The sequence below is a fragment of the Sander vitreus genome, chromosome 20 (genome assembly GCF_031162955.1).
Source record: "Sander vitreus isolate 19-12246 chromosome 20, sanVit1, whole genome shotgun sequence".
Classification (NCBI taxonomy): Eukaryota; Metazoa; Chordata; class Actinopteri; order Perciformes; family Percidae; genus Sander; species Sander vitreus.
This window is the reverse complement of record NC_135874.1, coordinates 13,798,613-13,825,203: the sequence shown is the minus strand read 5'-3', so window position 1 is coordinate 13,825,203 and position 26,591 is coordinate 13,798,613. Positions and strand designations below refer to the sequence as shown.

The 26,591-nt window shown below is 40.8% G+C and overlaps 2 protein-coding genes across 2 annotated transcripts; both read right to left on the bottom strand.

The window, feature by feature from the left end:
- Positions 1 to 1,871: 1,871 nt before the first annotated feature.
- Positions 1,872 to 20,865, bottom strand: dcdc2c (doublecortin domain containing 2C). Its single transcript, XM_078277819.1, has 12 exons — positions 20,582 to 20,865; positions 19,996 to 20,044; positions 19,655 to 19,731; positions 19,357 to 19,488; positions 18,644 to 18,820; positions 18,477 to 18,525; positions 14,765 to 14,894; positions 11,341 to 11,441; positions 10,699 to 10,827; positions 5,072 to 5,141; positions 2,989 to 3,043; positions 1,872 to 1,970 (listed from the first exon to the last, which is right to left on the bottom strand). The coding sequence occupies exons 1-11, from the start codon at positions 20,863 to 20,865 to the stop codon at positions 3,012 to 3,014; spliced, it is 1,230 nt and encodes a 409-aa protein (XP_078133945.1). The 3' UTR covers positions 1,872 to 1,970; positions 2,989 to 3,011.
- Positions 20,866 to 23,652: 2,787 nt separating this feature from the next.
- On the bottom strand, positions 23,653 to 25,930 carry colec11 (collectin sub-family member 11). Its single transcript, XM_078277833.1, has 6 exons — positions 25,798 to 25,930; positions 25,634 to 25,705; positions 25,087 to 25,158; positions 24,926 to 24,979; positions 24,701 to 24,796; positions 23,653 to 24,044 (listed from the first exon to the last, which is right to left on the bottom strand). Exons 1-6 carry the CDS (start codon positions 25,928 to 25,930, stop codon positions 23,653 to 23,655), a joined length of 819 nt encoding a protein of 272 aa, XP_078133959.1.
- Positions 25,931 to 26,591: the final 661 nt, after the last annotated feature.

The window sequence follows — 26,591 nt, the reverse complement described above, 5'->3', positions numbered from 1 at the left end:
TTTTATAACACCACCTGTCCATCTTGCCTGCGAGGAGGCTCAAAACAGGTCTCAAGGCATGTGGAGACCTCTGTATAATCTGACCTTCAACAATTTTCATTTCACTTACGCAACATACAAAAGTTCATAGGCGCTTTTGTCCTATTCGGGCAGTAACTGTGAGTGCACTATAAAAGTTCCATAACAGCCACTATGTGCCCTTGTGCAAGGCAACGAACCCTAAATTGCTCAACTGCACAAAAAGCTGCCTAATAGCTTGTATAGACATTTGCTGTAAAGAGGTGTTTGTGGTTAATTTACCTGGATAAAAGGTTAAAAAGAAAATGTGCTTTGTATATATTATAAATATATGCAAAACCAGTATAAGCTATAATAGGCTTTAAAGTAAACACTATAATGCACACTATAATCCATCATTCATAATCACTCAGAATTAGTTTGTGCCCATTAAAAGACAACTTTGTGGACCCCTGACTGAAGCACACTTGAAACACTTCTTCAAGCCTTCCCTCGGAGCAGAATAGCTGATTTGACATCACGTTGAGAACAATTGTTCGGCTGCTTACTGAGGCGTTAGAACTGGTCAGAGTGCCCACCACGTGAGACGACCAACGTGTTATTGACAGATGGCCAGCCTCCTGCCCTCACAGGAGTCTTCAAAACCAAACAACTACTGGATACACCGAGGTGATCCTCACATCGATATCAATCAATTATTCACATATTTGTGCCGGCTCGCCAAATGCATCTTGACTGCATTTTATAAGTGCCAGACCGACTGATGCATTTTGTAGGAGGGAGCTCAGCTATTACCCTGCGTTTGATCCTACAGTTGTGGTGAACTAACTTTCGCACTGTCACAGCGTGACACAGAACTGTGATTAAGTGGGTCAATGATTCTTATTGTCTGCATTACAGCCATTAGCTTTTATGGAAGAATACATCATGTGCACCAGTTCTATATTTGAAGTAACACGCAGAGAGGCCCGATTTATTCATTTTCAAATTTCTTTCGACACAAAACCGAGGTCAAGCTTTAAACTTTTCTGCATACTAAGTGCACTTGAACTGAATACATAACTAGGGAGGGAATTTTTGTGTGGGCGCCTCAGTTATGTTACATGCTGGAGAGGAAGAAGCGGCAGTAGCAATAGCACTGTAGTTATACAAGCAGCTGTTTCTAGTGGCTTTGGCAGTACTTGAGGGAGATCTAGTTTATTATTCCTTGTTTAGTCAGCCTCTCTGGACTATATCCTTGAAGTGCTTCATATAAAGTGTACAGCAAAGCACGACAACACTGCACTGTGTTTAATATGAGGTGCTTTGGTTTGCTTTAGTACATACCATCACATGCTCTCTTCCTCTCCCTCATGTTAGGCAGATATATTAAAGATGTGCCCCAAGGTCAACAGCAATAGCCCTCATTGTACCCATCACTGTGCCCTTGTGTTCTTCATAGCCACCACTATGAGAGGCGATGATTCATTCTTTTGATCCACTCCAACATCATTAAGTTATTAGTTGATTTCAGTGGATTTAATCAGCATAGTAATTCCTCTCTATGGGAAGATAAGTCTCTCTCAAGAGCAGTTACACCGTTCACTATGCCTGCTGATTAGACACAAGCCCCTAAAATAATTCATCAGAAAACTGCAAAAAATAATTTATCAAAAGTGCTTCTCACAAATCCCGCTCAGGACCTTTGCTTCTTAATAATTAAACTTCGCAATTAGGCATCTAACCATGCACTCAGTGTGAGGCTCCATACAATATTCATAACCATACATAATTATGCAATATATTCACTGAAATAAGAGGCCATATATTCACAGTGGGGCTGTCAAGAGGAAAGACATTTTTATTTGGTTTAACACTGTTTCATCTTATACATGAGCAGCTGGCTTCTGGAGACAGAAGAGAACGAGGATGTCTGGTCCTTAGCAGTCTGACACTGTATTCTGTGGCTCTGGCTCATAGAGGAAAGAGAAGGAGAGAGAGGGAGCAAGGGGGAGAAGGAGAGAGATATAAGCACTGAGTGATGATGCTCTCACCATGGGAACCACCAATATCAAAGTTTATCTGCTGGACACAACAAAGACATACCTTAGTAGTATCATACATTGACCACAGTCAATACAAGATGCAGAAAAGAAAGAAAAGGCATTAAATTAAAATGGAGTCGAGACAGGGCGCTGTCTCGGGATGTATTGATAAATTATACATAATGCTCATCCCAGCATGGTGAAGTACTATAGAAAGAAAATAGCACTGAAGCCCTTGATGGTGCCTGTAGCAAATAAGCAGCAGCAGTCCACAGTGGACACACTGTGGACAAGGTTGGCTTTCATCTTGAGATGCAGTTGAAAGCTACGGGCTACGCACAGAACAAACTGGCAATCAAAGCTAATGTCGAACCGGGCAGTGGTGCACTTCACAGAGCCTGTCGTGCCAAGTGCAGCGGAGATCACACACAGACGCCTCTCTCACTTCACAATGGCTGATTTTCCACACATGGTCTTTGAGAAGTTATTATTTTTCACAATGTAAATGTAAAAAAAAGAAGAAACTTATTGCGGGTGGGAGCTGCTGTCTTTTGAAGGCCTTTCATGGCATACGGAATATGATGAATGAGAAGAAAAGCATACATTTACTGCACTTAAAGGCTCTCATTCTCCCTCAGCAAAGACATCCACAAGGATAGCATTTGCTCTACAAGGATGGGTGAATCAGAGGATAAATATGTATTCTGTATCATAAAATGTATTGTAGTGGACTAACATCCATATAGATTACTTGAGTCGCAAATATCATAAAGCTCTTTGTGGAGGGATTTCACAAGCACTTTAATATCCACACCAATCATCTGTAATGCTCACAAGTTGTTATACTAATGACAAGGAATATGCTGTATATGGTTAATATGAACACTGCTGTGCTCTATGTGGAGCTCTACTACGCTCTGTGTTGCATTATTTGTATAGTACATACCTTTTGAATGAATGTCATGTGGATCAGAGCAATGAATGTTCAGGTTTCATTTTTTCTGCAAAATAAAGAATAAAAAAAAAAAAATTGTGTATATATAAAAATTCAGGAGTCAAACCAGCCTCTCAAGACTTCTTACACTTAGTACCACACAAAACCAGTCTGTTTTTCTGTCCCCGTCATATGGTGCAATGACCTTTTAGGATATGACACAATTTTACTGTCGGTATAATACAGATGTGATTAACATAAATAAGACTTAAAGTCAAATAGGCGTAAAGGTCGTCACTCAGGACTAGTCCCGGGTCCGCAAGGTGATTTACAACAACTTAATTTGACTGTGTGGAGTAATTTATCTGTGACAGAGCAAGCCATGCAACTCTCTGCATGTCTTGCGCACATATAGGCGACAATATGCCATGACTACACACATCTCATATCTACCCAATCAGTCAAGATGCTTTACAACTTCTGTCAGAGGCCCTAACAGTTCTCGTAAATTACAAGGCCATTGTACATGGTGCCAATAACTTTTGAAGGAGAATCTCAGCCAAACTGAACCCAGTAGTATCTCTCACTTTTATACGTGGAAGTCAAGCTGGAATACCCCTGGTAGAGTACATATGAAGGAGGCAGGGGAAGTGCTTTGATGGTGGATTTGCTTTTAGAAAAATGCCTCCTATTTTCACTGGGCTGACAAATTCCTCTCAAGGATAAAAACTGGCCCAGATATTGACATTTTGATGCAAAGCAGGTGGCGGGCAGTCTTGATTCTGTTAGAGATCACTTGCATTTCCTTTCACATCCCACTTCTCTCCACTATGGCTCGTGGGTCTCTTATTAAGCCTTGCATCTGTGTCATCTGCAGATCCACTTTGACAGTTAGGGAATGTGCGGCATGAATGATGCAGAACCATTCATAACAGCAACAACAATATAATGTCATAGGGACAGAAAAACGAGTATGTGGGTCTGGAGTCTGCAAGCAATAATGGGTTGTGATTTATTTGAAATGCCCCCTGCAGTGTCCATTGATATTCTGCAGGGAAATCCAATCCAGTACTAGATTGTACGGTATACGGATGCATCACAACCTCTAGTGCTAGCAATATGAGGATAATTGAAAGAGAATACATGTGTATACGTAATAATCATACACACGAGTATAAGGAAAAACACTTGCTGTAAAGTGCTGTCTGTTAGGTAACTCTGCGCGTGTGTGCCTGTATTTGTGTGCTTTTAGGATGGCATGGATGACACGTGAGCGAGGTAGGGAGCCTGCTGTTAGTGCCGGATGCTGTGATTTTCCTGGTGCAGCACTGACAAGATGAACCTCAGATTGAAAGGCAGACAGTGATAACCACGCGCAGGGAGACACATCCTGTTCCCATTTAGTCACCTTTGGAATTTTCACATGGAACAACTGAGGATGCCTCACTACCACAGCCTATGTTTTGTAGGCAATTACAGTGAAATTGCCTGAACCAGCTGAAAGGCATAGACGCCCAACAAAGGAGAATCTCAAGTTCACATTATTTCTTTAAACACTGTTTTCTCCCCCCCATAATCAAATGTGTAAAGCACTTATTGTGTTTTGTCAGATGTGTTCTTCTCTAGATCAATCAAATAAAAGTCAGACCATGCAATTCTACTTAGAATAATAAGTCATAGAGGGGGGAAAACATGGATTTTCATAGTAACAAGGTACATATCCCTCTCATTCTGTCTGAGTGGTTCCAAATTACAAACAACATGGGAAATATAAGAGTAGTGAATAATCCCAGGCTCTCAGCATGGCACACATTGATGTGCAGGTGCATTTAATACTAGAATAAGTCATCTGAGATTGGGGAGGCGAAAAAACCCACTCAACCAGATGGTCTCCATAAAGCATGGCGTAAACCTCTCCCAGATGTTGAGAGGTGGTTGCGGATCCAGTGACATGCAATGTGAGGGAGGAACTGGTAATGCACAGTGTATTAGTGGTCTCTTTATGGGTGCATTAGGTGCTGCGGAGGGGAACGCAGGGAGCGCGGCCGCTGCCGCCACTGAGCTACTACCAGGCTTTATGCTTTGATGAACCTACCCTTGAAAAACCGGGAGACCCGTGACCGTATTCTGCGAAGCCTGGAAGACGCCTCCCTCTCTTTAGCCTCCTGGAAAACATAAATCAGTTTCTCATATCATCATCTAGTCATATTCAATGCATATGCAGCTCTAATCGGTAAATCTGTCAGCTTTCTCCCCTTTCAGTGATATATCAGATTCGTAATACTCGCCCACATATGCAGTAAATCTCTGACAGAGCCTATGTTTCTTAAAATTCAAAGACAAGGCTGCATGGAGCAGAGAACTTCACTTGAAAACCGATACAGAAAGTGGAGTAGCAGCTCAGTTTAGGATGTCTCTCTACTGAAGACTTCAGTGCATTCCAGTGTCATCTCTCTCCTTACCACTAAACAGTGGCCCAGACAGGAAACCAGAATAAATTTCCCCAGTTTATTGTCCCCGCTGAGGACTAAGCAGAACATCTCAGTCTGATTAATGGCTGTACACTGTCTAATGAACAGTAATTGAATGGTATAATGCAGTAGGTCCTTAAAAGCCCAGAGGAGTCGTCTTCCTCTGCCTAGCTCTCTGGAAATGCAAGGCAGTGACATTGTCTAGAGTTGATTATAGTTGACCTTGTATGGAGAGAATAAGGCCTTTGAAATGGCTAACCTAAGCTTTGGGGAATAGGAGCACGGAAAAACAGCTGAAAGACAAATGAAATGGACTTACATTGGAAAAGGAAAGGAATGGATCAATGCAGCGCTCAATAATGATTCGATTTTTTTTTATCACAAAATTGTTAAGAAGAGGAAGACAATTGATCAAACATCCCTAGTCCTATTGGCATTTCTAACAATATTAATTAAGAAAAAATGCTTAGCTCACTGGTTGATAAATCAGCCAATATTGCTATATCAAAACAAATGGTAGTAAACACAATACCGCACCAGTGAGTACAAATCTACCCTTGTCCACATTTCCTCAAAGTGTATGACATCTACAACATAGACAGAGTCCCCCCTCATGAAATCAATCAACTCCTTAACAGAGTGCACTCTAAAGGAAAACACAACCTTCAGAAAGCCTAACAAAAGTCAGTGAAGTGATTATAAGAAAAGCTTTGATAAATGTGCATCGGGCTCCAGCCCGCCATCCTTCGCTCTCTTCCACTGAGATAGCCTGCCTTCACTCCCAGCGGACATCTCCACTTGGCAGAGATGCTGAATCTCGTTATTCTTTATTTGGCCTGGACCACACAGGTCAATATCCCACGCACACAACTGCCTCCCCGGTGTACTGTCTGTAAATGTATTCACTATTTAAATTCAATGCAATAAATCATTTAAAGCTTGGGCTGAAAATGTAATCATGTAATTGAATTTGGTCATCAATATCTACTATATACATGCACATATACGGAGTACACGGGGCATTTCGCGAGCACATATGAGCACTGGAGTGGAAGGAAATCTGTCCGAACTCAGCTCAAAGTATGAGTCATAGCAGTGCAGTTATCCCTCATTATTATTCACAACCCTCTAAATGATGAGGTTGCCGACAATGAGACAGCAGCAGTCTGTTTGGCCTCAAAGAGAAAAGAGTAGAGCATGCATCAGTGATGTTTAGACTGTAAGTTCGGTGAGTTTCACCTGCAGCATCATTATTTCTGGTCTGAGGACAACTTTTACGAATATACTAGAATTTTGGAATACTGGAACACATGACTGAACATAAAACAAAAAGGTAAAGTAGAAGGCGTTCTAATAAAAAAAAAAGTAGCTTTCCTTTATGATGTCTACTGTTGTTCTAGAAGGAACCGACCTCTCAAAACAGCTGAATTGTCTATTTCACAAATATTAGATGGGCTTTATGTGGTTGACATTGGACAGTGATGGCATGTGGCTAGGAGTCCCTCGTCAGGATCGGGAAATCAATTTGCCAGTCTCCGGCCGACTGCTGCTGGTCCAAGTTTTCAAATGTAAACATCAAAATATACATTAAGAAAAAGGTGGAGAAGATGAGCTCAAGCTAGTAAGACCATCTCTACTGCCACACATGACTATGAGTCGCTCATCAGGAAATCAAATCAAGTCTCTATCTGCCTCTGCTAGCCTGGCCGGTCAACGTTTTCAAATGTAAACAGAGTAAAAGGTGCTGTAGCCAAAAAATGTGAACATCAACAACTTCTCAGTCCCTCCCCCCTTTCTGCTAAAGCCCAAAACGGTCTCCTAAGCCCCTCCCTCCAAAAGGGAGAATATTAATTATCCCTTGCGTGTGCATGAGAGTGATTGACACACAGACACCCCAGAGAGCTGTGGATTTTTGCAAATTGCACTACAGGCTGTAGGTGGTGCCAGAGCAGCCAGATTTTTTTTATTTTTTTATTACCGGCTTCCTGTAGTTCTACTGGAACATAGGGTCAGTTTCAGCAAATATGACAGAAAGTTAGTTTTATATGTCTTACCTACTGCACCTTTAACAGAGGAAAAGGTGAAGATTGCTATCAGCTACGACCTATGGCTACCATCCCGACTATACAGACAAACAAGACCATCTCCATCTCTACATCAGAGGGGGCACAGAGGCAAGCGTGGGGGGATTCTGAATGTTGTGTTCAGCTTTATGCAGATGATACAGTATTATACACTTCCAAAACTAATTTATTACAAATTGAATCAGCTCTGCAGTCTGACTTTGATAGCCTACAATATTGGCTCATAAGAAATAAATTATTACTTAACAAAACCAAATCTCACATTATGATTTTTGGAACTCCACAGACCATCAAATCCAAATTAAAAGATCACACGTGTAATTACATGTTCTGATGGTAGTTCACTGCAAAACACACCAAATACCTCGGACTTTGGCTAGACTCTGAGCTCATTTACGTATCATATTGATTATATTTTAAAAAGAATCAATTTTTGGTGCCAGGTTTTCAATGACTCAGAACATGTTTTTTCTTACTGTTAGAAAGAAACTTGTGCAACAACTTATCTTTACCAATTATGTGGACTATGCTGATGTTAGAGTATCAGGTTGCACCTAGCACTAATCTGCTCCTCTCAATGTTGCTTACACAGAATCTGTAGATTTGTTCTGGATGCCCTTTTACTACTCATTGTATTATGTATGAAAAACATGCTCTTCCATCACCCTCAATAAGAAGACATCAGCATTGGTTGCTGTTTATTTACAAATGTATACATTGCAATTACCCTAGCTATCTTAAACAGCTTATGGTACCCTTTCCTCTACTCTACCACTCTGAGACAATTACACAACTTTTTTCTGTTCCTGCTGTACGTTTCTCAACAGCTAAGAAAGCCTTTAGGTTTAAAGATTGGAATAATCCCCCCTCAGATTTGAATAATCTACCTGTAAATATTCAGTCCATTCTATCTCTCCCATCCTTTAAAAATGCCGTTTTCCTATTACAGTACCAACTGTATCTGTCCTTAATCCTCCACAACAACTTAACACCTCTTCTAATATTATGAGTAGTATCCAGTTTCATTCTTGCTTTGTCACAAACTTGATAACTTTTTTTTTTTTTTTTGCTTGTCCGTTTCTGTTTTGTTAACTGTTGTGTCCAATTATGATTGTACTGTATATTCAATTATTGTAAAGGACCCCCTCGAAAACGAGATGGTGCATCTCAAAGGGTTGCTCCTACTAAAGACATTTTCAACAATTGAACACTGACTGCGACTTTTCTGTTGTGCATCCTGCTAGCCAGTGTGCAGGCATCGGCGGGGAGCTGGGTGGCCTCTCTGCCTGCGTCGGTTGCCAGCGGGGTGTTGGAAGCTGTGGTGTCCGTTCGCGGAGACTTGGGTGCATCCTGGAGTGCCGGTGTCATTCAACTGGGTGACTGTTTTCTGTTCTCTATGATGAATCATGCACAAGTTGAAGAAGCTGATGGGTATACATTTCACTGGAATTGTACCTCGTACGATTTCATGTGACAGATAAAAATTGATGGATTGATTGATTGATAGATATATAACCTTCCATAGTTTATGGTTAGATGACTTCCTTTAACTTGCGTGACACAATTTGGACAATTCTAGTGTTAATTGAATTGAATGCTTAAGATGTGTTCTGGCATATGCTTTCAATTGGAGAGCTTGCAACAAAAATCCTACCATATCCTTATGTCAGTCTTTGTTAGCGGACAAATCAAAAACTGCTTGGTGAAATGAATATTGCAAAAGTAGCTGAGTCTGTACCAGGGATTATTATTATTTTCTTATTTATCTAATGGTCTTTCCCTGCAATCCATAGCCAATCTGAATCAGCAACATTCCTGTATGACTTAAAGGGATAAGTAATGAATTAAACTATTGATGAGGTCTTTAGCCAGGGTCATAACTGGCCCCCAGAAGTCAATAATTACCCCGATAAGAATATCTTTATTGCAAAAGTGCAACGGCAGCAAAAACATCACCACACCAAAACATTCCCCTATGGTGTAATTGCCACTGCTTGAAATTATAGTTTTCATTAAAACAAAATGTTCAAGGTTATTGATTGCTTAAATAAGACTCAATACCTTCTCATTTCAAAGCCGAATGAAATTGCTTGGAATAGTAATATCACCCAACTATTGTATGCATTCATCACAGTTACATTGCTTCATATTGCTGTCCCTTGAGGATTATTAGAGCAAAATAAGTACATTTAAATGACTGTAATTTCTAGAAACAACAGATCCATGCAAAAACATCTGTATAAACAGCTCAGCCCTACTTCATCACTGAACGCACACAATCACCAGAGTAGAGGGCAGACATCAAATACAACCACATACAGGGTCTGTGGCTATAGCTAAGCTCTATACACTCTATAATACTACATAAAGTGTTTAAACCAGTGCCCCCAGTACCAGTACTGTGACCTGTGCATGTGCTTCCTTGCCTTGAAGAAAGGCTGCGCTGGTAAATGCACATCTCACGATATACAGAGAGAACCATGGAAACAGAGAAATAGATTACACACAAATTAGACAAAAGTGTAGCTGCTGCAAGTAGGTCTACGTAGTCTATATGGACGACATTTCATTTTCGGGATTGTTCAGGTGCCGCTGGAAATTCTGCCGGATGTCTATCATTTTGGGTGAGATGTCCGTCTCCTTCCTCTTTCTTTGTGTTGGCATTCTAAACTCCGATTCATGAGGACTATGGTTAACTGCTCCTCAGATCTCTGCAGGGTAAATCCAGACAGCTAGCTAGACTATCTGTCCAATCTAAGTTTTCTGTTGCACAACTAAAAAAAAACAACCTTTGAACATATACATGTTCCACCAAAAACAAGTTCCTTCAGGGGCTATTTTGCAAAGGCACCGTCATTGTGTCCCCAAGATGATTGCGATTGGTTTAAAGAAATGCCAATAAACCAGAGCACGTTTCTCTCCCATCCCGGAATGTTGTGTGGACTAGCCAGACCCTCCTCCGCAGCGCTGTGGAGGAAGGTCTGGCAATGCGAGACTAGGTCTACGTGGCGCTCTCGCAGTTATGGACATGGTGATCAGCATAATTGCTGGTTAAACAATTTTTATGTGAGCGAATCCAAGAGCAAATGAAAAAGAAAAATTGGACAATAATGAAGTAAAAACTAAACGTGAAATAGTAACTACATAAAACTCATAAGGGTACTTACATCCTTCCTGGAACCTGCAGACAAAGACCTCTGCAAACGCAAGTTGTCTGAATCATGGAGGGAGGCCTTGCAGGGACTCGCAGAACAACTCCCATTCTCATACTCCTCATCAACTATCTTGGCCTCAACCTGCAGGGAGGGAGAAAACAAGACCCCCCTTGGCTTACACTGCACTGCTGTATTGATTTAGCTAAATATTTATATATTTACGCAATTTGTTCTACTGAGCGCCCATGAGTCTTATTCTGAGCAGAAAATGTTATGCTGTACTAGAAGTGTATTCTTAATTCTTTTTTAAACTGAAAAATACACAGAGGTACATTAAAGGGAGGAAAATGGGGAGAGGATGCTATAGCGGCAGACTTTTCCATCTAACCCAACTAAACCGGTTGTGATGTACTAAGCCTGTACTTCTGCTTGTCTTCATTGACAACAAGTTCTATAATTTTGATGAGTACAATTAGTAGCAAATATTTTTTGGTTTTAAATGGACTCTGCACATGGCCAGGTGGCCTTTGTTTATTTATGGTAATGTTGATAGTATGTTTAGACTGGAATTAGTTCTTACTTCCTGTCAGATAAATAAGGCTAAGATGTTCCAAGATTGTATGCTAAAGACCTCTTCAGGTTGCAGTGCTTTACCTGATCGATAGGCAAGTCCACTTTCACTTGGCGGTCTTCCTGCACCTCCGCTGCTCCTGCCGTCTCACTTCTTTTGTTTTGTGCATTGAACACACTGCCCTCTGAGAAAAGTGATTAATCACAATTACCTCATCGGCTGGCAGTCACCGTCTCTTTCTTCTGCACACTCATTCTCTCCCTCTCTATACCCCTCCATCTCTCACTGCCCTCTCCTTTTGCCTCTCCTGCTCAACTTCACAAGAGAACAATGTTGCTGTCAGGCCAATTATTTATTTAGAGTGGTCCCACAAATGAAAAAGGGCCACAGAAAGCCTCAGCTGCCCTGCCACAAATATGGCCAGCCAGTGTGAACTTTCAGTCCAGAGTTAGTTCCCGACAGTGACAGGTTGCTCTTCATGCATGTGGGGAATAGCTTACGTACACTCTTGAACAAAATCTTAAGACCGGGGGAAACATTGCAAGTTTTCCACATTTCGTGCTAGTGGATCATAACCGGGTTGTAAGTACTGCTTCAAAATGCCAAAAGAAGAAACAGGAGCAAGAGACAAAAAATAGAGTAGGCAATTTATTGAAAACTGCATTTAAACTTTCATCAGCTGATCAAAAGTTTAAGACCATAGGCATAAAAAGGTAAAATTGGCACAAAAATATGGCTTTCGTGTCATTGTTCTTCAGGCAGTCACACTGTCGTGATCTCCTGATGGCAAAGGCAAAAAGGCTTTCTCTCTTTGAACGTGGCAGGATTGTTGAGCTGCACAAACAAGGCCTCTCGCAACGCGCCATCGCTGCCAAGGTTGGACGCAGTAAGACAGTAATTTTACATTTCTTAAAAGATCCTGAGAGTTATGGGACAAAAAAGTCAAGTGGTAGACCCAAAAAAATTTCACCTGCACTGAGCCGCAGGATCCGACGGGTTGTCCGTGAAGACACAGGTCGATCCTCGACCCAAATTAAGGCCCTTACTGGTGCTGACTGTAGCCCAATAACCATAAAGACGTCATCTGCGAGAGAAGGGCTTCAAGAACAAAAAAACGTCTTCAAAGGTCACGTCTCCTCCCACGCCACAAACTTGTCCGTTGGGAATTTGCAAGAGAGCACCAAACATGGGACATTGAAAGGTGGGAGAAAGTTTTATTCTCCGACGAGAACATTTTTTACCTGGACGGTCCTGATGGCTTTTAACGTTACTGGCATGAGAAGGAGATCCCACCGTCTTCTACGCAGCACAGTGGAGGAAGCTCCATCATGATTTGGGGTGCTTTTTCCTTCAATGGGAAAATGGAGCTTTAGGTTGTCCAGGGGCGTCAAACGGCGACTGGCTATGTGGACATGTTGCAGCGGGCATCCCTCTTGACTGAGGGCCCCCTGTCTGTGCGGTAATGACTGGGTCTTTCAACAGGACAACGCTGCAATTCACACCACCCGCCTGACGAAGGACTTCTTCCAGGAGAATAGCGTTGCTCTTTTGGACCATCCTGCGTGTTCCCCTGATCTTAATCCCATTGAGAACATTTGGGGATGGACGGCAAGGGAAGTTTACAAAAACGGACGTCAGTTCCAGACTGTGGACGCCCTTCGTGAAGCCATCTTCACCACATGGAGCAACGTTCCCAGCAGCCTCCTGGAACAGTTGCATCAAGCATGCCAAAACGAGCGTTTGAAGTGATCAACAAGAATGGTGGGGCTACTCACTACCGAGTCCTTTTTTGACACTTTTAGTTCTGTTGTGGGTTTATTTTTGGGCTATGGTCTTAAACTTTTGATCAGCGGATGAACCGCCTGTTTAAGTTTAAATGCAGTTTTCAATAAATTGCCTACTCTCTGTTTTTTGTCTCTTGCTCCCGTTTCTTCTTTTGGCATTTTGAAGCAGTACTTACAACCCAGTTATGATCCACTAGCGCGAAATGTGGAAAACTTGCAATGTTTCCCCCGGTCTTAAGATTTTGTTCAGGAGTGTATATGGCAACTTCACACTGTTGTTCCTTGTAAACAAACTCCTTTTTGTCTGTGGCTGTTGGACAGGGTGGGCTGTAAATAATTAAAACACACAATTGAGCTTGAATCTACTTCAATAGCCTTAAGTAATTTCATTTAAATAATAAATAAAGCATGGTAGATTCATCAGTGACAAGGACAGGAACATTGTATAGAAAAATATACAGTAGGTGGTTAATAGCTCAAGGAGGCAATTATTTATTATATACTTTGTTGTGTTTTTCAGTCAGGCATTTCACTTTTGTATTTCTTTCTAGGAACACTCCAGTTAGGAAAGGGCAAAATGATGGTAGAAATCTGGTGCCAAAAGCTCTGATCCTGTACCACATGATGTTTGGAAACGCTACTCAGAGCTATTGCCTGTATGAAATGGTTCTAAGACGTGATTTAAAGAAGACTCTTGGGCCTTAGTATTGTGTTGTAGGAGGAAACCATTACTATGGCTGTGCTCAAGTGTTCAAAATGTGGAAAGGGAACTGCACTACTTGTGCCTCGCTACAAACAACAGCATCATCATGAGCACAACAGGAGAAAGTCAAATAGTCACTTCCATTTAATAATGTCAGCAATCATAGTTGCAACATATAAAAGGACGGCAGGTTTCAAATTGTGACAATTAGCCCCATCTATTCTACCATATCATGCCATGTTATCTGTGGTACGGTACAGGGTTAGTCTTTCAAGTTGAGTCACTGCATTACTGTGCACAGATGGTAAAACAAACACCCATGAAAACAACAACAACTACTGAATAATTGGATAGAGGAAGCAAACAGTATCACTTTTAAACAGCGCAATGTTCAAACCCATCAATCCAAAAGGAGCATTTTGTCACTTTTATGATCTTTAGTCAGCGTTATTTGTGATTAATTTTTATTATTATTACCATTTTGATACCATCAGGAAAAAATTAGAGCATTTTATTTTTTCCCCCACATAGTTAACAAGGCTTTCTGGATACATATTCAACAAAATGGCCTGATTGAATTAATCTATGATTTAAGCCTCTTTGACGGTGTTTGAAGTCTTGTTCTGTTCTATTCACAGAAAAGACTAGTGTTTCTTTCAAAGAGCAGGGTGCTGGGTTCTGTTTGGACTTAAAAGAACAGGTTGAGAATCCAAAGAAAGCTTGTTCACCTGCCAAATGTTAGTTGTCGTTTTTTACATTCCCAACACACAGAACAAATATCTCCTTACGTACACACACACAAACACACACACACACACACGTGTGCTCAAATGTAGCCATACACATGTACCCTTGCACATGCACACACATACTGTAGCCAAACACATGCATATACACATACAGTTGTCTTCAGAAGCCAAAAGTATTCTTCATTCAAGGAGGTGTTGGAGGGGAAAAAAACACTATGAGAACAGAGGGGCTGGAGAGAGAGAGATATTTCGATACAGTTGCTCTGCTTACCCCCTGTCGAGAAGAGAACTGGGTTTCTGGACACCTGCCTCTGTTGTTTGGTTCTCTCCGGTGTGGCTTGTTTCTTCATCTGCCCCCTGGCTGTGTGCTCAAGGTCCTCTCTAAAGCCTGTGTGAGCAAACTACATGAAGAGACAAAAGAGAGGAGAAAACAGGGGCAGAGATTAAAGCGGATTTCCTCACATTTCTTTGTGATTCATCATCGACTTTTTGCTGTTGTTTTGTAAAGAGGAAGAAAGAAAGAAAAAAAAGGACAAAACACATCGCGGCAAAACTTGTTTCTCCTCTCTTTAATGCTTTTTTACATTTTCCATTGACCTCAATTTTTCATGAGCTGATATGCTTTGTAGCTCCCCTGTGACTCCTACTGTATTGAATTCATCTGGTTCCAATACATCCCGTGCACAACCTATCAATCACTAGGGAGTGTGGTAAACTAATCATTTATTGATGAAATGGGGCAGCCATGAATTTCTAACTGCATTTGTCTTATTTATCAAGCCAGATCAAACAATGAAAATCCAAACAAGCTTAAAGGGAAAGGGAGGGAGTTGTAGGGAATAACTTATTCTTCAGCAGTAGACAGCAGAAGGTTATTGATGGAGAGGGGAGGGGAAAAAAAGAAGCTTGGGACTTAGTTGCATGGTGGGAGAGTGAAGGAGCGAGAGAGTAAGAGAGAGAGAAAAAGAGAGAGAGAGCATTGGGGAGAGTTCAGAGTGATGTTCAGACAGCAGGGTACACATCTGAATTAATGCTTCCACAAAAGGCAATTTTCTCCTCACAGGCTCCTCATCCCCTCTGTAGGTAGCTAGGTGAGGTATGTCTCCCTTACAGAGACACAGAGTGCAGGATAGAGCAGACTTAATGTTTCTTTTCAGCTACAGTGCTCTTTACTGCAGTTGCCTGGCTAGATCCCTGGGCTGGCTTGGGGGATAGTGTAGTGATCTCAGGCTTCCACCAGAATACACTTCTGGCAATGGTGTTTGCAAGCTCACTAACATGGCCTCTGGGGTATTATAGCAGCGTTGTTTCTTCACTTGTTTGCTTTCTTTAATGTAGAGGCAAAGTCTGTTGATATTCTTTTGAATTTCTACAGCTGTTGGTGTGCCGAGGGAGAAAAATAAAACAAAAAAAGAACAGTTAGCCTGGTACTGTATATTCAGCGGAGAGTTGAAAGAGAGTTCATCCTCTATCGCTGCAGTGGCCACATAACCGCATGAGATCAAAGACAGAAGAGCAGTGGCACTGTCGCAGCGGTAAGCTGTTAATTCAGTTTCGCAACCTCAATTCGTCTGTGAGTGATGAGAAACAACTTCACCATAAAGTTCAAAATCAAAATACATCTGGGCAATCAAACATTGAACAGCTTGTTTTCCATGTTTACAGCCTGGTGGTGGGATGCAAATAGATCTTATTTAAATCAACAAAGTGAAATCAAGACTGTCTCACTCGGGGAGGGGAAAGCAGAGGACGAGGGGCGCCGCAGAGCCAGGAGAGTACAGTACAAGTGGCAGCACAACTGGAAACACGGCAGTGGAAAAGCTGAGGTCATCTCGCCTCTCCTTCTGCATTACATATCTACAGTACCATGTCCTGTGGGAGCAGACAACTGTGTGTATCAGGAGGCCCAAGAGAGAGAGAGACCAATAGAGAGAGAGTGCTAGAGTTAGTGTGAAGGGGGCTCAGGGGGACCGAGCAGAAAATAATCTGTGGTCCTCTCAAGCAGCAGAGAACACGAGTCAACAGGAGGACACTGTGATATGATAGCCAGGGGAAAACGGGGGTCCCAACCAATTGGACCGACCAGCCTCCAGCCATACTGGCTGTGGTATCAGAAGGAGCCACTCCCAGGGCCGAGTCCTTAGCGAGCAGACACGCTGGCAGCAGTGAGGGGGTATAGTTTTTCCATGGGGCATTGCTACTTCCCCTCACCAATGACATCACCCAGAAACAGCGGAGAGATGGAGAGCAGCAGCAAGTCATCGCTGCTGTCAGGGAGTTCAGCTATTAAAAAGGTTAAGTCAGCCTTTCTGGGACGTTTTCACAGGATGCTTCGTGTGAAGAACACGTGAAGCACAATTGCACTGTTCATTATTATCCCAGTAATATGAAAGTACTTTGCTTTGATGCACGTCATTATTCTCTTTTTCTATTTGCATTCCTCTTCCCCCAATTAATCTTCTCTTTATGCGACGTCTACCTCAAAAGTTTCTACCTCATCATGTCTGTGAACACCTAACTCAGCATATGTGCTTGCTCCCGATGGGAACATGGTGTGCTGGAGAGTTTCAATATCACACTCTGCAGAGCCGTCAGTTTAGACTTCAGTGGTTGCTCCAGACCAGATGTCCCATTCAGCGGTGCAGAAATGCTCCGCCACCGATGCAGACAGGACAGGACAGACACCGTTCCCATACAGCGAGGTTTCAAGAGCAAGGTTACATTTTACACAGCCTCAGTGGGCAGGTTTAAAAGGAGCTTTTTACAGGCATTTCAAACCAGACTGCTGTTGTTTTGTGAGGTCAAACTGAAATTAATGACGGACATGACCCTATAAATGTATGTGTAATCAGTAGGCTAAACAGCCAACAGATCAGGACAGAGTGGGACATTTTTGTCACATGTATCTTTCCCCTCCGAAAGGTCCTTATTAACTGGTCAAATCATGTTTACAAATTCATGAGGTTCAGACATGAAGGCAAAGGGAGTAAAATGCGGCAGCATCATGTCCATTGAATAACTAATACTACAATGAGCTGGTGGATGCAAAACACAGCCATAGCTCTGTCTCTGTCTCCACCTCATGGTGCTGTGTGAAATGGCAAAGGCTATGGTCTTAGCAGTGTTAATTCAGATTTTCCTACCTAAGGACTGAACCTCAGTTCAACAAAGTTTGATAACAGTGGTTTCCATATATTGTTTTATGATTGGATAGATTTGAATAGGATGAAGAAATCTTACAATATTCTTCACATATTCTAATATATTACAGATAAATATTCATCGTATTTCTGAATATAATGGTAGACAACCACAGATACAGCTAGAGATAAGGCATGGGGCATCTTTCTCCATCTGAAAAAAATCGGCATCTGCTACATCACTGTCATCTTTCATGGTTAGAAAAATCAGATGTCAGACACAAATCTCATAGGGGGGCCCCCCATATCCACCTCAACTTGCTGAGTGGGCATGTTCTCATCTTCACCATGTGATTTGGTGTTCATCTCGGGCCCACAGCAGAGCAATCCTCATATGGATTCAAAGCACTTCACTGTCTACTTAATCACAATACAAATTGTCCTGGTTCTGGTTTGAATAAGAGATTTTTGCAGTAAAGTCCCCCTGGTGCATATGATCTGTCTATGAGGCTCACTGCACTTGATCAAGTGGGCCAGCCTCTCTCTGTGGGGATTACCCATCAAAGTGGAAAGCAAAGGTAACTCAATGCCTCTTGCCGACAGTGATTGATGATAGTGCTGTTTCATAACGAATTGCACCCCCACAACAAGTCTCACACATGGGAAATGTTAATTGAAATGCTGTGTGTGCAAAGATACGCTTTTCAACTGTGATACTACAAAGGTGTTACAGCTATAAACAAGAGGAAATTTAAGGGGGGGGAATATAACAATTGAGCATGTTGCGAGAAAATGAACAACCAGATGGCAAACTACACCCAACTCTGAAGCAATAGTACTCACCACATCCTTTGCATGTCTTGTCTTTCTAATAGCAGGCAGGATGTCTTGGCTGCAGAGGGAAAAAGGGAAACCAAAATTGACAAACATTTTTTTCTCCTTCCTTTTCACATCAAAGTAGGGATACAGTGTTTCTTTAAAATATGTAGATAAAAACTTATTTCATTGACCAAAAATCATAGGTGTCATACTGTTTGATCACGTTGGTTTCCTTGAATAAATCCCTGCAGGGGTCGTAGTGATCATATGGGAGAGCTTTAAACTTTTCAGCACCAACTGCGACATAGTACTGATTGTTCTCCAGTTCAGTGGGGCCGCAGACAGGACGTCCATCTAATGTGCAAAGCCTGGGAACTCAAAGAAATACCACAAATTGGAGCATTGTTTTGTGATTGTTTTTAACTATGGTTATAAATATCTGTGTTTTGGATACTAAAAGAGACATAGAGGTCTCAAATATTGTTTGAGTGGTTAAACTTAATGTTTAAAAATCCATCAAAGCAGTGTTTGCCTCACAAGCTGTTTTGGATAAACGCATGTGAGCACATCACAACCAGACATGGTCCCAATCACTAATTAATTAGAAAAATCATTCCGCTCTGCTAAATACTTACAGATTTAAAACTGATTGGAAAGCCTCCAGTAATCAGATTTCCACAATCTACTGTTTATTAGAGAAGCTGATATTCTACAGACAGGCAGGATTCAGTATTATGACTGAACTGTTAACAGCAAGTTCAAAAACATAAAAATATGTATTCTTTAGAGTCGGGTCCTATTTTCTTAATACAGAAAAACAACAGGTTGCACCGTTGCTTGCCCTCAATAGTACATGACTAAATAAAACTGTAAGGGCTCATGACGCACTGATGTTGGACATCACCTGAACACAGCACCAGTGCGAAGACACACTTTCTCTGTCACCATGGCTAAAACATTTTCCCAGCTTCTAAGAGTATACTTTGGGATCCGTATTCGAGCTGGAGCAACCAAGGCATCTCCGTTGGTAAAGACACTATGAAACACAACAAAAAAAGAAGACACAAAGAAATAAACATTTAGGCTAATTGCTGAAAAGGAAACAATGGGGGAAAATATTTCTTTACTGCATAACACAGCAAAGAACATTCTCCTTTTTACATTCAGGATAACTTTGTATCCAGCTTAAAATCAATACTCACTTTATAGTGCAAGACTCGTCAGTAGTTCTCTTCCAGCGAGCAGAAACTACTATTCTGCTGTGAACAACAGGTTGGATCTGAAAATGTCAAAATTAGGGTTCAGAAAATAAATATGGCCCAGTGATGAATAAGGAATGAGGCTTTCCAAAGTGTCTGACTCAGGACTGGTTTGGTTCCAATTATCATTCAGACCACTGTAAGTTGTCAGAGTTTAGGCTCCATCAGAAAGCTCTATATCGTAGTATGGTCACACAACATATATACCCTGACAATAAAGGTTAGACTTAGCTTAATCACTTTCAGTATAACTGATCAAAGATAGACACTAAAAGTGGACTTACCTGTTTTTTTTTCTTTTTCTGTGGCTTCTGTGTTGTTATCTCACAGTAGCTGGAAGGCATTAAATAATAAATAACGTAAATGACTCAAACCCAGGCTACAGGTGCTAACGTTACATGTGAAACCGATAAAGACAGATGAAGGACATCTCTAGACCTGACAATGCCAATCAAAAGTTTTACAGCTGCTCTGAACTTTATGCCAACTAGCTAAACTGTACTGGTCAAGACAGCAAATAAAACCGCAACAGTAAACGGTAAACTACAATGTAGTCTTTATTTAAGATTTGTTTGTGTAAATGTAGGCTAACGTTAGCTAGTCTAACCCTAAAGCACTTAGATATGATATGATACATAGTTTACGGACTATGGAATAGCCTACCAACCCAGTCAAATGCCCAGCCAACAAAATATGCAAACTTAACAGAACATGGCCGAAAGTAATGCACATTCTCAGGGCCGAGGATGGAGCTCGTCCTTGGTTACAGTGACATACTGTTCTGTGACCTTCCTGCTACAGAATAACCAACACATATAGCTATAGCTACAGCTACACACACCGATACACACCTTACAGCATGGTACCTACTCCAGCTTTTTGAACTGCTCATTTCCGGCTGCAACATATACACTCCCATGCTTCAAGTCGTCCAAATGCTGAACTTTGTGGCCCTCTCTGGGAGTGTACAGCCTTCTCACGGCGCCAAACGGAGCCTCAATCCCTCTGGTCAAAAAGGTCAAAAAATTGTCAAAGGTTGACAAATACCGCGGATTCACAACTATTTTTCTTCCAGAAAAGAAAGCGTCTCCGTTCTTGTAGACAATTATTGTTCTGGTCGGCGGCAGTTCACCTCTCCTTGCTGTGCCCGGCATACTTTAGCTAGCTAGCCAACAGAGGCAGTTTAAAACAAGCAAATAAACAAACGTAAATGTGTCACAGAAAGGCGTGTTGAGCCTCCGGAGACGTAACTGGAGATAGCATCTGATATGGAAACCAATTAGCATCAAGAAACCTATCCACCGCCTGAGTTGTTTACTGGTTTCTTCCTTTTGTATGCAGCAAACATTGATTTAGCTAGGTGTTTGATTCCAAAACTTAAGTGTTTCCAAGGTAACCACATCTATATTATTCATTTGAGTAACGTTGTGTAATTGCATTAGGTTATCCTACTTTAAAATAACACTTTACAGTATTAGAAAATGACCAATAAGCTAACATTTTTTATATTATTATTATTATTATTATTATTATTATTATTATTATTATTATTATTATTTAACAGGTTTTTGGGGAAATTTGGCCCTGAGTCCTTCTGTCTCCACTGGATCACTGGACTTCCATCAGTACGTCATGATCTGCATCATTTTGAAGACATGACTTTTGTAGTAGGCTATGTGCTGGAACATGGGGTTGTGTTTTGCAGTGCAAGAACCTTATCATTGTATTAAAGTTGCAATAAATAATTTTGACCACTTGTGGACAGAAAAGACAATACGAATTTGCAGTAACAAGCCTTGAGATATCACCTTATGAAGCAACAACAGCCTACATCTGACATAAGTGAGGGACATCCTGTTTGAGTCCAATGTGGCTCACTTTTACACTTGGGTTTGGTCCACCAATTCCGTTTTATCTTATTAGAACTTAAACTTCACCATTTGTTTTATTTGTCTCCAAACAACTTTGTGCTGTGTATGTTCAGGAGGCCCTTCACTAACGTGGATGTTGATGAGAGCCATTGATACACCCATATTGACTGACTAAGCTTATTCAGTTGGCATACCTTTCACCCCTTTACCACTCCACTTTTCTTTGCACATTTACAAAAAGACTAACGTGTGAGTTGTTGACAGTGCTCCTGAGGCTTATTCCTCCTTCTCCTCTTCTCCTTCTTCCTCCTCCTGTCTTCACTGGAAGACATGTTAAAACTTTATTCCATGTATTACGGGCACAAGCTTAAACATCACTACTACAGTACGGAAATTATATGTCCATGGTGGATATAGCAGTGGATCAGATGCAGGGTGTGTTTCTTTTCTTATGTTCATGCACTGTAGCCATATCTCCCATTTGCAGGCCATTTTTTCTCCACAGATTGTCTGCCAGTCCACTGTTTAGACCGAGGTGTCCAAATTGTTTACCACAAAGGTAACCAGCGATTGCACCAACAATGGCACCTAATTGGTTTATGCCAGACAACTTCTGGTCAATTAAATGCATAATTCATCTAAGCATTAATTATTCATTTCTTAGGGGACTAGTGCTGTGCTTTATTAGAAGAACTGAATCATGCATATTCAAATTCCTCTTCTTAGAGGGACTCAATAGAATATTATCTCAGCTGGGATGCCCGTCCTAAAAAACAATAGTAGCCAGGGCTGTAAGACAACTTCTATTAATCACACAACTAAACCGTATAGGATTTTCAAAGATGAAAATGCCATATTAACCTAAGGTATGTAATGTCTTGTTTTTGTCATTCAGCATATTGTTACCAAGTGTAATACATTTTTTATTATTGTAAACTCTCTTGTGTTTAGAGAATACATTATGTTTTAAATAATATACATATCACAGCAAAACTGTCAGTAGTAATTTAACTCAGTATAATATGTTTGGTTTATATCATCAGATTTTATTCATTGTGTAAAATGGATTTCAGCATTTTTACCAAATAAATATTCATATAGAAAAATCTCCAATAATTAGTCCAAATTAGCCCAAATCTCTTAACAAACATAAGTTTGATTTTCAGCGTCGATAACTACAGTATGTGTAGACATGTTTTAAACAGGAGCATAGGCGGTCACAAAATATACTTAACAGCAGGAAATGAACGTGTAAATAATACAATTAATGATGGCTGAATTTTTGCTTCAGTTTCAGGGTCCTGTTGTTGGTCATACTGGCCCACTGTCATGCTGCCATGGCTTACTGGGACACTTAAATAGAACTAAACCATTGTTAAGGTTACTAACTTTACATCCCTGTGTGAGACATTGTTACAAAGCAGTACAGTTTTTATCCACTGGGTGGAGGCTGTTACACTGCTAGATTTGTTTCAGCTGCTGCAATAGATAAATGTAGTCAGCTCAGGGGTAGAGACACTTTCTTTTTAAATTATAAGTGAATTTTTATTTCACAACCACCACATAACTTATGATAATGAATATAGAATGCATATTGTATTACATTTTTATGATTAAAAGCATGCAACTGGAAACAAAATATTTCTATAATTTCATATTGAATGCACAAACAACTCTGCATTTGCTTATTTGTCTTTTTTGGTTGATAGTCCTGTTATTGCTCGTTGGATAGTTTGCATAACATAAAAACTCTATACATTGCCTGGCATGCTGTATGAAACACTAATGAATCACTGAGTAGGAGATTAAGAGTGTACTTAAAATTAGTAAAATTCATACAAAAGAACAAAAACTCTGGATGTTTTGCGAAAGAAGAAAATAAATAGCTGTTAGGCTTATTAGGAAAAGTAAAAAGAGTGTAGAAAATACTGTAAATTAGTTTGCACAACTTGCATGTCATTTTGTCACTTTATTTACAGATAGATAGCACACACACACAGTGAGTACATTGAACTTTTGTTCCATTATATTTATCCATTCTTTAAACAGTCCTTTTAACACAGACTGAACTCAGACACTGTCCTTCTCAAATTCACAAACAAAATACATGGTAGGGTGGCACGCCACATCAGTCCACTCCCCAGAGGCCACCATCTCAGCACAGTCCTCATCGTCATAGGCGTTGTTGGGCTCTCCCTTTCTCCATTTGCTGAAAGTGGTCATGGCAGAGAGATCCACGTAAGTGAAAACACCCTCGCGTTCCAGGTCATGAATGCCGATGTAGACTCTGTTCAAGCCTGCTTCGGTTATGTACCCTGCGATGGCCGAGTTGGCTCCCTCATCCTTGGGCATGGCCAGGTGCCCTCCCCTCGTCTGACAGTAGACCTCAGCGTCGGAGTAGCGCTTCTCCTCCTTCACCAACAGATAGACCTTACTGTCTGTCTCTTTTATGCCAGCAACAGCTGCAGGGGAGGGCAGTGCTGAAAAATGAGCACTAGTATTTCTATAAATTTCACATTGACATGCCCAGCATTTGCAGTTCTATGAGGATAACAAGTGAAGCTAAAGCATGGACACGAGAACTGATAGTGATGAAAATTAAAATGTTTTTTAGGTCCCATATTATGCTCATTTTCATGTTCATACTTGTATTTTGGGTTTCTACTAGAACATGTTTACATGCTTTAATGTAAAAAAAATACTCATACAGTCTGTCTGAATATACCTGTATTCACCCTCTGTCTGAACGCTCCGTTTTAGCGCCTGTCCCTTTAATCCCCCCTACCCAAAAAAGCCCTGTCTGCTCTGATTGGTCAGCATATCCAGGTCTTCTGAATCTGCACTCTCTGAGTCTCTGCACTGTCATTGCAGGGGAATGACTGTAACGGCACTGTTGTGGCACTTTTAGTTTACTTGTGACATCACAACAGTACCAAAGTCCTGATGGCTCGTTTAAAGTGTCCGTTTTTGAATATGGTCTGTGTGCATTTCTCTGTAGATTAAGCATTTTGATACTTCCACAGTATTTATATAGCACCTTGACGTGCTTTATAATCAAAAAGACATGGAAATTTCACTTTTTACAATATGGGACCTTTAAAGAATGCTAAGATCATACCATTTTTAATGAATTTCAGTTCAGAGGAGAGCTGTGCCACAAGAATGTCCATTTCTCCAATCATCTTTCTCATTGGTGTGCACTCACATGGAACACCTGATAAGGCAAAAAATTTTCGGATTACCACACAGTCATCTTAATTAGTTCTCCCATTTCACTAAATGTGTCCGTCTAATCCAGCAATAATCTGTTTGACAAATTGAATAACATGGTATAATATCTCACCTGGATCTCCATTAGGGCCCGCTGGACCTGGATCCCCCATGTCTCCCTTTACCCCTGAGATATGAAATGTAATTATTCATAAAAACCTAATTCATTCCTAAACAACTGCATGTGAATTCTTGATGCATTCAGAAATGTACATTTCTGCATTTTCTGATTACCTTTCATTCCACTCGGGCCCACTTTTCCATAACGTCCCATTATGCCTTTCTGACCTTTAAGCCCAGTTTGACCTGAAAATATTGTGTATGACAGGAATATTTTATTACTATGCAATCTATTTAAAAAGCCATAAGTCTCTCGTTTCTGCACCTACCAAAATGGGAGTAAAAATAACTGAAATTCTTAAACCACTAATTACATGCGCTAGGTTCATTAATTAAAATGCAGAGTTTGTGTAATCTCTTTAAAAAAGTATGTGAACACCCTCCACTCCTCATTAAGGTCTTCAGTAAACACTTGTCCACAGCAGTGGATTACACAAATCATTTCTCCTCCAACCTCTCACCCAAATGTAAACACTTGGCCATCTCTGGATGGCCTGGTAGTGATGTAACAGCACATAATCAGCCCAAGCAATGTGATCTTTACCCCAGTTTCAGCTTATTTGGCAGTGTTAAAAAAAAAAAAATGAGGATGCGATCATGCACAAGTTTGGGTGCATGGTTAATACTTTCTCCTGCATTGAAAAGCAAATATATTCTATACCAATCTCTCCAGGAGGGCCAACTCTTCCTGGTCTCCCTGGAGCTCCTTTTTGTCCTTTCTCTCCTGGTTCTCCTTTTGCAGAAGAAAAAGTAATAAGAAGAAAATATGAAGACAGATTCTATGTTTTGGTTTTATATGTATCTAAAGTATGTAGAATGGCATGCCTTTGAGTCCAGGGACGAGGATCTGAACAGTGCAGGACTCCTCTGCCAAGTGCTGTCCATACGATGTCTGTAGTGTCAGTAAACTCAGCACAGACATTAGTATTATGGACAGTAACAGCTTATCTCCTATCATCCTTTACATGGGCTGGTTGGTGGGCTATACTGAAGAAACAAGAGACATTAAAAAAAGACAAATCGTTTTACAAACCATCCGGTTTGCAGGCTACTGAATTCCTAAGAGAACACACCCTACTGCCATAAGTGAACGTCCCATTTTAACACTTTTAATACATCACTATACCTATAATGACCTCTGCAAAAAACATGATTTCTTTGTCCTGGGACATATTTGTGCAAATAAAAAGACCACACATTTGAAGCCATAGATACAAGTTTAAGAGAAATAGAAAATCATTGTTTTAAACCAATCCATGCACATCTTCTAGCTGAATTAATGCTTGATAGAACTATACATCCAGAATCAAAGTTGCCTAAACTAAAAAAAATCCCGCTTTTTTTGTTATAAACTTAGCAATGTCTCTATCAGAAATCAATATAACCCTGAGAAAAAAAACTGGTTTCAAAATCTGAATGGCCTACCTGCAGAGGTGTTTCCAGACTGAAGTAGAGAAGTATAGCCAGCTTGCAAAGACTTGCTGTAGCTTTGAACACTGGTGGTCCTACAGAAACATTTCATGTTCCTCCACAGGCACCACAGAATGTGTGTGATAGGATATTCGTAAACAGTTCACAGATAGGGCAGCTGGGGCCCCACAGATAATTGGCTGGGAAAG